This window comes from Sinocyclocheilus rhinocerous, unplaced genomic scaffold (assembly GCF_001515625.1).
Source record: "Sinocyclocheilus rhinocerous isolate Xijiao unplaced genomic scaffold, SAMN03320098_v1.1 scaffold1243, whole genome shotgun sequence".
Lineage (NCBI taxonomy): Eukaryota > Metazoa > Chordata > Actinopteri > Cypriniformes > Cyprinidae > Sinocyclocheilus > Sinocyclocheilus rhinocerous.
The window spans coordinates 3,010,744-3,022,741 of record NW_015626033.1 but is presented as its reverse complement, the minus strand read 5'-3'; the positions used below and the strand labels follow the sequence as shown (position 1 = coordinate 3,022,741).

The window sequence follows — 11,998 nt, the reverse complement described above, 5'->3', positions numbered from 1 at the left end:
ACACACACAGAGAGAGAGAGAGAGAGAGAGAGCGAGAGAAAGAAAGAAAGAAAGAGAGTTGTGGTCAGAATTATTAGACCCTTTGGTAAATATGAAAAAAGAATCTGATGTTTATCATTTTTATGTTTCATTAAAAAAATCACAAATCTAACCTTTTCTTTAATTCTAAACTTTTATTTATTTAATAATGGAGGGGAAATCTCATTATGACATAAATGAGGCAAATTATTGCCCTCCTTTAATTGAATACTTTTTGCAACCTCCATTTGCCGAAATACAGTTTTCTCCTATAATGCCTGATGAGACTGAAGAACATCAGAACACACTTTTAAAAAAAAATAAAAAATTAATCTCACCAGGACCTGGTCCTGTTTGAAGTTCCAGTAGTAATTCATAAGAATTTCTAGGGGTGCTTATAATTGTTTCATATATCAAAAATCATATTTTCCATTGTTTTATGCCAATGAAAGTTTTGATTTTTCTGTAACACTTTACAATAAGATTCCATTAGTAAATGTTGAAATTATTATTAACTACGATTAATAAATGCTGTAGAAGTATTGTTCATTCTTAGTTCATGTTAACTAAAGTAGTTAACTAATGTTTACTAATGAACATTATTGTAGTGTTACCGATTTTTCTTTAGTTTAGATTTTTAGATTTTTTCTTTATTGCATAAAGTAAGTGAAAACTAGTTGTGTTTTTTGACATTATTTCCATAATAAATTGGCACTTTTTTTTAACCCACAAGATTTTTAATATTGATTCTTATTGCAGTAATTCACGGTTTTGGTGTCGTTTTGGTGTTGTCTTTAATCAGCATAAAATGAAAGTAGTACAACAAATAACGTACTTTTTGACTACAGTTGACTACAGTTAATACAATTAATACATTGAAAATAATATACATATATATTACATATCAATATTTTTTACATTATAGAAATGAAAATGAGACTACTCTAGAGCAGTTTTTTGTCTTCAGTTTTTTTCACTACAGTAATGAATATGTGGTGTGAAAATGCTTAATTGTCATGAAAATAACGTCACATAAAATATATATTACAGGCTTCATTTCCTTTAAGCAAAATGTATCTTCTTATTTCATTAGAAATTATTTTGAGGTGAAATATGACCCGGTGATGTTCTTGACAGGTTTTGTGAAGCAGGTAATCAGAGATGTGAGGGTTTTATTCCGTTATTGAAATGAATGTAAATGTTATGTGTTACCTAGGGTAACGGATCCCCACGGCAAACAGAGTCACTCCAGACAGCTTGAGCTCAGAGGCAGCCAGCTGCAATGCCCCCTGGGACTTTCCGTCAGATAAGAGGATGACAACACGTGGCACTGTGGAATTGCGTCCGCCGGAAAACCCCTTCCTCAAAACAAACTTCAGAGCCAGACCTGTCTGTGTGCTTCCACCTCTGAGCAAGAGAAAAAGACAGACTTACTTTATACATATCGCATTTTTAAGACAAAACTGAGAGTCTAGAATATCAAAATGAACTACTGCCACCCACATCACTGTGAAATGATATTCCAGTCTTTATTACTGAGCTTTGTTGCTTGTCACACCTCCACTGTGGAGAACAGTACATCAGATACCCACAGCAGCACAGTCAACAACACTGCACAATGAAGAGGACTAACAACAGTGGCCCCTCGGCTTTATATTTGGCTTTATATTTGGGTTGATTCAAACTCTGCTTGACTTCTTTCCAGTGTTAATGCATGAACTTCATTAACTTAATTAACACTTGATACATAAGTTGGAGTTAACAGTTAGCTAGCCTGTTGATTACCAAACTGTTTTAGGAATTGCAACCAACAATCACAATGTAAGAATGATTATCTCACTTGTGCTTTTCTGAATGAGGGTCTAAAAATCTAGAGCAACACACTGAAAATGTAGGGTTCAAAATCTAATTTAAAGCCAGTAATAAAGGATTTTATGATTTTAGGAGTTATGGAAAATGTAAATCAAAGAAAAATGATGTAAAATGAAATAATATAAGATTCTGCACTATTTCAAGGTCACCAATTAAGCAAATTTGTGACACTGACCATGTGAACTCCTTTATACAGAAGATCAGAAATTGTTGTAAACTGTTATACTGATAATATTATCTTGTAATTAAAGCATCTGTAGTAGACAGTAGATAAAAATGCAAAATAAAAGTATTTTCCATAAATATATTATACACAGAATAATATAAAAAACTGAACACTCACGAAACAGTATTGTTCATCATTTTCTAAAATATTTACAACTATAATCAAATGTATTCATTCATTGATTTGTTATAAATATATATTTATATATTTTATATTTATTTATAGTATTTATACATACACAGGCAATTTTCAATATTTTAATAGTAATTCTTATTACTGTAATTCACCTTTTGTGTTGTTGTTGTTGTTTTTTAAATCAGCATAAAAGGCAGTAAAACAATATATAAATATTTTTAAATTACAAATGATATAATTGAATTTAAAATATTATACATAATTCTATATTATTTATCTTTTTAACATTAGATAAATGAGACATATAATATAATATAAAATATAATATAGATAATATAAAATTAATAATAATAATAATAACAATGATAATATTTATTTATGCACAGTATGTATGTATGCATGCATGCACGCATGTACAAAATACAGTTTCATGAGTGACTAGTGAATAAAAGCTAAATTTTTCACTGTCACATATTGACAATACTCCTTTATCCTGTGCCGAAATACATGATCTCCTATATCCTACAGGGATACTGACTGAGTGCCAGTTGAGATGCAGACATGTGCATAGCTGGGCTTCTCTCCATCATCTTCGCTCACAGTTGTTCAGCTAGACAGACAAGTGGTGATATTTTCATAGAGTGGGAATCTGAAACGGTAATTTCACAGCCTGTCGAGGGAGATGTGGTATGTCCTGACTGGGTGATGAGGTTCAGGCCAGATGTGTGCTCAGAGTGTAATTCAGCTACTAGTCATTACTACGGTGGCAGAGAAGTGCAAAACAAATCACAATTCTGAAAACAAAATAACAAATTACAAACGCAAATGCAAGTCTAAAAAACAAAATAACAATTCAGAAAACACAACAACAATTCAGAAAACATTATAACAAGTCAGAAAACACAATGACAAATTCGAAAACAAAATAACAAGTCAGAAAACACAACGACAAATCCGAAAACAAATTAACAAGTCAGAATGACTTGTTATTTTGTTTTCGGATTTGTCGTTGTGTTTTCTGATTTGTTAATTTGTTTTCGGATTTGTCTTTGTGTTTTCTGACTTGTTATTTTGTTTTCGAATTTGTCATTGTGTTTTCTGACTTGTTATAATGTTTTCTGAATTGTTGTTGTGCTTTCTGAATTGTTATTTTGTTTTTTAGACTTGCATTTGCGTTTGTAATTTGTTATTTTGTTTTCAGAATTGTGATTTGCTTTGCACTTCTCTGCCACCGTACATTACAGATCCTTGCATATCCTTCACCACAAAAACCATTAATTCAACCTCATCAAGCCATCCATCATGGCACAGCACACTCAGACACACTTGCACACACATGTTGAGAGTGTAATGTAAACACGAGTCCCCCAGCTCTGTGTTGACAAAGTCTCCAAGATATAAAATGGAGTGAGGTATTTCTCATCCTCCACAGGAAGTGCTAAGGCCTGACAGACACACAGTAACACTAATCTCTGTACCTATAGTGGATCTTCTTCATCTTTTTCTTCAGCTCCTCTTTGCTCTTGTAGGAGTCTAGACTGATTTCCAGTTTGGGCGTGGAACCAAACAGAATAACACCAACTCTCACCTGCCCAAAAACAGAGAATGCTGTTTAAACACCACAAACAGGAAGCAAAGTTCTTATTGAAGTTCAAAAACTGCCATTCAAAATTTAAAGGAATATAACCAAAAAAAAACTAAAAAAACTAACTACTACTAAAAAAATAAAATAATTTTGAAGTATGTTTTACAAGAAAATACTTAAAATACAGTCAACAGTATTTCAGTCTTATACTTCAAAATGTCATGCGTTACTTGTGATTTCTTTGTAATTATTTGTGAAATTTGCTAGCAATTTCTAAGTGAAAATTGTTTCTACACCAAATTTTTTCAGGTTAGTTCTCCCTCATGTTGTTCAAAGCCTGTATGCTATTTTTTGTAGTAATCAATGGCTGTCATATTCCAAAACATAAAAAAAAGAAACCATTCATCCATATGACAAATCATTCATATGACTTATGTGTTACATTCCTAGCTTTATATGAAAATAAACACCAAAAATAACAGTGATTATTCACTATTATTAATAATAATTCACATTTGATTATTGCATATGCAATAATGAATGGTGTTTTGTCATTAACAAACTATTATTAAAATGTATACTTGAATTAACACACTATTTAAAAATGTACACGTGAAACAATTTTGAATATAGGTGCTTTTTTCAGTGTTTTCACTATAGAATCACTATAGAGAGTAGATCGTAATAACATGAGGGTGAGTAAATAATGACAATTTTTCTATTTTGGGAGAACTTTTCCTTTAATCTGATTTCATGCATTTCATGCAATCTGACCTTGTCTGTGCTGACATCGAGAGCCTCACACAGCTTCAACACATAGTGACGGGACCGTTCAAATCCTCCTTTGCCAACGCTGTAAGAGCTATCCATCACAAAGAGAATATCCATTGCTGTGGAGCACTGCATCACTGACCACACACAGGAGAAAACACAAAGCTTACCCATCTGAACTCCATCATTAACTACTGAACTGTCACTAATGTATAGTATTAGTCCATGAAAGTCCAGACTGATTAACTCAATGGCACATGAAACAACACAATGGCGGTGCAAAACAGCAACATGTTCACATACACACTAGCCTGTATTTGACACACTTAAGCAGCTCAAAGGTCGCCTGTGGTATGCTCTAGCAGGGATAAATACTCACAAACACATTACAGCAAGTTTGTGCTAGTCAACCGGCTAAATTATAATCCATGTAGCTGTCATGTTAGAACCCGCCGGCTGTCATAAAGAAGGTGATTAGACAGACGGCATGCCGAAATGAACTTTTCCACGACATTCTAATTTATTGAGATGCACCTGTACTTTTAGCTATACAAATGAGGACACAACATAGACTTGTGTTGTTGTTATGTAACGCTAAATATAATTTCTAGATGACAAGATTTAGGTAATGTCTGCAGGCAATTTTGTCCCTAAATTATAGGCAAGAAAATACACAAACTCTCACAGGCTTTCTGTGTCACTGTGGAGTCATTCCTGCAGACATTCGACATGAAACTAAGCCCTCTCTTTACAAGTAAACACAGATTACTCTCTCACACATTTATATGGACACACACTGGCAGTACTGTAGATTAGTGGTTCTTCATACAGACATGATTTTTTCTATTCTAGAAATATTTTCAATGCTGTCCAACTACACTACAGGGTTGCTTTGTAAATGTTTGAGGATTTATCACCTGAATTTCTGACTGAGAAAGAAAAAGGTCAGCACTCACTTTCTCCAGCAGCGTTTATCTTCATAATGGTTTCGAGATCCGTTTGCATTTCCTGCACAGAGGAAATGGACCAAACTATAAAGAAAGAGATACTGTCATTAGTAGATTTAGCAGATAGTAGTTAGTAGACTTACCAAACAATCTGAAATAGAAATAAATTTTGTTTTATTTTCTTTGTTTTAAATGTATTTTTAAAACAAAATTTCACATTTTAAAAATTATTTTAAAAATAGTTTTTAAAAGTTTAAACTATTTTTAGGATCATTAAGGTTATTTTAAAACAATTAAGCACCATCCCTAATCCTTGTACTGTAAATGTAATGCAGAAAACAGAATTAACAGAAAAAATGATACATTATTAAAACTAGTATTTATGCACCAAAATAATATATCTTGTACTGTAATGTATACTTGTACATATATCTTGGGGTTGAGGAGCTGGGGGTGTCAGGGCAAAATTATGAGACCACAAAATGTTAATGGGTTAATTCCACTGATGGTGGAGGTGAATATAGATCTGAATCATTCTGAATCACTGCTATTCTCACAAGAATACCAGAAGATAAAGAGCCAAAAAAAAATGATAAAAGATTTTAAGACGACAATTCTATTCCATAATTTCCAAAGGAAATTATAAAATTTATATAATTTCCAAAGGAAATTATACCCAAAAATGTTGTACATAAACTAACTAAATTAGGAAAAAATAAAAAATAAAATAATAGTAAAATGATATATATATGTCTGTGTATATATATTTTTTTCCCTCAGCTATAATGTTAACCAAGGTTTTTTTTTGTGCTGAAAGCAACTACTTTTTATATTAAGCCAGTGAAAATATTAAATTAAAATGACAGCCATAGTTTATTTTAACAATACATAGACACATTTAATATTTTTGATAGATTCTTTGATATAAACTGTTCATGTAAATCTTATCAAGCGCATGTGTTGTAAACCATAAAGCTTTATGATTTTGTTTGCATATGTAAGTATATGTACTTGTACATCTAAAGGAAAAAGGAAAGGACTGGTAACCCTGGAAAGGGGATGTCTGTTTATTTTCATATGATATATGACTAGCATCAGTGATGTATGGCTCTGAACAAGCCAACTTGTACTAGGTCACAGTGAATCTCCCCTCAAACCCTGCGGTGATCCTCTCTGACAGGCTACATTGTGGAACCAGGAGACATTTTATCGCCTGATTTAAATGGACTGAAGGACTAAATCCCTCCTCAGATTTATGGCTTATGTCCAGGAATGTAATGGGAAAATACTACACGGGTAGATGTCTCAATTCAGAAACTCCACACTCCAACAAAATGAATACAGTCATAGAAGTGTTTAGCTGAGGCTTCAGCAGGACAGCCAATAAAGTATAATAACAACAGCTTTACATCTCTCAGTCTGATAAAACGTATTCCTCACAGGGCAAATTCTGTAGAAGGTAACATACGTGTCGAGTAATAAACATCTTGCTGAAATTCCTAGTTGAGGGCTATAATGAATTATTATTTTCAGATAAACATCCCAAGTCACAAAGCATAACACATGTTTAAAGTAGTTGCACAATTAAAGATTAAGAAAGATATGATTAAAATCTCTGCACTTTGAAAACACATGATTAAAATAATAAGATAAAATGTTTCTGAACTGCAAGTGCTCAGTCACTTCCTCTTACCTTGACCAAACAGGAACATGAAAAGGAGATGCAGCCGGCTACTAGAGGACATTTTTAAGCCCTGAAATGTGAACAAAACAAAAATCAATTAAAACTGAGGAAAGAGTCTTGCAGGAAGTCTTTGAAGAGGCCAACTACTGAGCAAGTGTACCAAAAAAGGCTTGAGAATGCTAACAAAGAGAAAAGCAGCTGTGAGTGAGACTGTCAGGGAAAACAAATTTGGAAGAGAAAGATTTCTTGGAATTTCACTCATGAGTTGGTGGGCTTGAGGTTAGAGGGGCAGCCATTTTTATTGACCCTCAGAGGCACTGGTCGGACAAGCAAGGAACATGGGATGGGAAAGAACCAGTCTGAGGGCTATTTTGAGGTCAAACCCAACCAACTAATAGCTGAGGGACTCAGGTAGCAGTGGTCTATAAAGTCTGCACCCTTATACATAATAAAATGACTGACAGAAGTCAAGACCATCAATACAACTCAAGGGACTCATGACAAAATCTTAATGGGTGGACCGCCTGTCCACTGAGCCCAATGAGTAGGCATTATAGGACCACAAACATTGTTCCTAGCTCTCCCCCTGGTAGCGGGCAAGCTCAAATCTAAACCAGTCAAACTGTCATCACATCAGACTAATCATTTACCCATCTGTGCTTTGAGAAAAGTGGAGGGAGAGCCCAGTGATGTGTGGAGAAAACAGCATGATACTGTTCATCTCAGATTAAGTCTCCCTGCAGCCATAAAATCCTCCTGTGCCACATTCCCAGAGCTTAAGGTCAAAGTTCACATCTTTAAGAGCCAAACTTTATTATTAAATTAAACATGTTGACAAATGCCAACTGGCGGCACCAGACAGGAGAATTATTCACCGCTATATGGGCCACTGGATTCAATCTCAACGTCTACTTGTTCTACTCTGCAATCAAAGTCAAACCAACAACCATCCAAAACCAACACTTAAAATAAAAGAACTGGCTCATGCTCAGACTACCAGAATTAGCTACTTACAGTATTTCCAAATTAATTATGCATTAGCCACAGGATGACATGTTCAAAAGCCTGAGGTCAGTACAATTTTTTTTTAAATAAATAATTTAATATTTTTATTCAGCAAAGATGCATTAAATAGATCAAAATGACATTTCTAAAGTTCCAAAAGATTTCTATTTCAAATAAATGCACAGCTGTTTTAAACACTGATAATATTAAGAAATGTTTCTTGAGCAGCAAATCAGCATATCAGAATGAATTCTGAAGGATCATGTCACACTGAAGCTTTGCCACCACTGGAATAAATTACATTTTAAAATATATTAAAATAGAAAACAGTTATTTTAAACAGCAATAATATTTCACAATATTTCTTTTTTTTGTTTGTTTTGTTATAAAATAATGCAGCCTTGGTGAGCATAAGAGGCTTCTTTCAAAAACTTTTTTAAAAAGTCATATCAAGCCCCGGACCAATTTTTTTTTAAATAAATAATTTAATATTTTTATTCAGCAAAGATGCATTAAATAGATCAAAATGACATTTCTAAAGTTCCAAAAGATTTCTATTTCAAATAAATGCACAGCTGTTTTAAACACTGATAATATTAAGAAATGTTTCTTGAGCAATCAATCAGCATATCAGAATGAATTCTGAAGGATCATGTCACACTGAAGCTTTGCCACCACTGGAATAAATTACATTTTAAAATATATTAAAATAGAAAACAGTTATTTTAAACAGCAATAATATTTCACAATATATTTTTTTGTTTTGTTTTGTTATAAAATAATGTAGCCTTGGTGAGCAAAAACTTTTTTAAAAAGTCATATCAAGCCCCGGACTTCTGTTGAGTACAAGTTTGATAGAAACCATAGGTATCATAGACACATCCATAATGCAACTTAATAACACCTACAAACATCATGGCTATTTCCAGTTTACAAACCTTCCTGAATGTAGTCTTTGTAGTTGATAAAAGTAGATAACAGTATAAGTCTATTCATGCTAGTGTACACTCGGTGGAATCTTTTCTTCAAATGTGTTTGAGAGACATTTAAAGAGCACAAGCGAAATGTGTGTGTGTGTGTGTGTCATGTCTGCGCTGTTGTATCTGATTGGTCAGGTTCCAGGTGTTAAGAGTAGTTTTAAAGGCAGAGTGGTTATCAGTTTTGGAATGAAATGAAGTGTGTACCGAGGCAATTCTGACCTGTGAAGTCACTCTTTGATCGTCTCACTCACGATTGCACTTCTAAAGATTCCCACAGAGTACCACTCTAGAGAGGAAACGTTAGGAATGCCACCTGACATTCTTAAAGATAGAATCTGTTCTGTAAAGAATCAAATCCAGCAAACTGAGAGAGAGACTTTTGGACAATTCAGCCACACAGGACTCTTTATGAGACTCTTTAGAAAGTTGGACTACAGTAATCGAAGGGAATCTGAGCAAATCTCAGCCTGATAAGGTGCATTTCCTGCTTCTGAATGAACAGCGGGAAGCAGACAGCACTTGTTCAGGTGCCATTTAAGAGGGCCTCCATTGAGGCTGATAATCATCTGGACTCTTAGAGCACCTCAAAAACCTGCCATACGATAACCTTGACTAACAACCCGTCTCGGTCTGTGTAACAAGTGGAGCCATCTAGGGTCAGAGCAGCACAGTAAAAGCTCTGGCTTTGCTCTCCTAATTCTTCTTTATTCACAATTTCATACATTCCTCACCGAAATGTTCTTTAAGTCCCGAGTTTAAGAGTTGGGGGTGTGTCAATGAGAAACATGGCGGAATCGATGGATGCAACGTCTGTAGTTGATGGTAAATTTTTGTTTAAATTGATCGTTTAGTTGTCCTATAAACTTAAATTGGTCATGTTCTTGTTACGCAGCTAGTTAATGAAATCCAAGTAAAAAAATGCTAGCATTTTTGCACCTGTAGGTGAAAAATATTTTGATTTGCCATATTGCATGTTGCATTTAGCTAACAGCTTTTTTTAATCTCTGTATTTTAGCGTTTGTTGATGCTGAAAATCAGTTATACTGGGATCCTGGTCTAAAAAAAATATTAAAAACGCAAAACACACCTGATGCGAATTCTTTGCTCTTCATTTTCTATAAGCAGAGTTAACAGACCCTGTTGTATTTTCTTGTAGTTTATTAAAAGAGAAGGTACACCGCCATCTTGTGCCGACTAAACGGACTTGAACGCACCTGACGTCGTAATTACGACTTGTCAACTCGTAAGTACGAACGTCCCAGGAGGACTTGAACGCAGCATAAGCTTAAGCTTTCACTTTAAATACTTCCTACTTTATCTATGAACAACTCCTCACCCAAGATGCCCTAATTCAGAGGTTTTCAATCTTTTCGATGCTACAGACCCTCAAATATGACCATCCTTGTGTGAGGAACCCCAATCTTAAAATCTAAAAGGTAGTTATATAATATATTTGTATGTAATTTATTTTTATGGTAAATTTTTGTTTAAATTGATAGTTTAGTTGTCCTATAAACTTAAATTGGTCATGTTCTTGTTACGCAGCCAGTTAATGAAATCCAAGTAAAAAAATGCTACCATTTTTGCACCTATAGGTGAAAAATATTTTGATTTGCCATATTACATGTTGCATTTAGCTAACAGCTTTTTTTAATCTCTGTATTTTAGCGTTTGTTGATGCTGAAAATCAGTTATACTGGGATCCTGGTCTAAAAAAAAATATTAAAAACGCAAAACACACCTGATGCGAATTCTTTGCTCATCATTTTCTATAAGCAGAGTTAACAGACCCTGTTGTATTTTCTTGTAATTTATTAAAAGAAGGTACACCGCCATCTTGTGCCGACTAAACGGACTTGAACGCACCTGACGTCGTAATTACGACTTGTCAACTCGTAAGTACGAACGTCCCAGGAGGACTTGAACGCAGCATAAGCTTAAGCTTTCACTTTAATTACTTCCTACTTTATCTATGAACAACTCCTCACCCAAGATGCCCTAATTCAGAGGTTTTCAATCTTTTGGATGCTACAGACCCTCAAATATGACCATCCTTGTGTGAGGATCCCCAATCTTAAAATCTAAAAGGTAGTTATATAATATATTTTTATGTAATTTATTTTTATTTGATGTACATTTTTTTATATAAATTTGTATTTAAATTGGATCAATTTCAATATTTTTTCTCTTACCCATTCCACACTCTCCATGCAGGCCCCTGAGGACCCCAGTTTGAAAACCTCTACCTTAACTATTAACTAAATAGTCTTTTTTATTAGGCCACAAACAAGTCAAAGCTAAAAAACATTCTACAGTTTCATGCATAGCAACCCACAGTGCCAATAACCTTTGAGTCACTATAAATGCACTGAAAACCATTTAATCAAATCAATATCTTTTTGAGTTGCAGGCTACATCAGCTTTCATACTGTTGTATGATATTTTAAACACGCTAAATATATTTATTTGGCACTGCAGAGCTTAAAAGGCAATGCTTGTTAATGGACAAGACACAGGTGTATGCAGCTGCTTGATCCCTATGCAGGGAGCAAATGACCTGAGCAACACTAGACACTTCTATAATCACGAGTGACAGTAAATGAGAAGAGAAGATGAGGATGAAAGGACACAGCATTTAGGTGCCTCCTCCTGAGATCCTTATTTAGCTCACTTATTAGCCTAGTCATTTGTGACAATAATTCATTTGTATAGATTTTGTCACGCATCAATCATTATGGAGAAAACATCATTTTAAGACATCTAGAGTCATATAAA

At 34.0% G+C, this 11,998-nt stretch overlaps 1 protein-coding gene across 1 annotated transcript in view; it reads right to left on the bottom strand.

Annotated features, from left to right (window-relative positions):
* Window positions 1–7,299, bottom strand: part of LOC107707947 (von Willebrand factor A domain-containing protein 2-like) — a 15,752-nt gene extending 8,453 nt beyond the window's left edge. The window contains exons 1-5 of the mRNA XM_016512073.1: window positions 7,248–7,299; window positions 5,564–5,638; window positions 4,611–4,744; window positions 3,730–3,839; window positions 1,231–1,425 (exon numbers count right to left, since the gene is read on the bottom strand). Coding sequence (XP_016367559.1) covers window positions 1,231–1,425; window positions 3,730–3,839; window positions 4,611–4,744; window positions 5,564–5,638; window positions 7,248–7,299 — 566 coding nt within the window. The remainder of the gene's footprint in view (window positions 1–1,230; window positions 1,426–3,729; window positions 3,840–4,610; window positions 4,745–5,563; window positions 5,639–7,247) is intronic.
* Window positions 7,300–11,998: the final 4,699 nt, after the last annotated feature.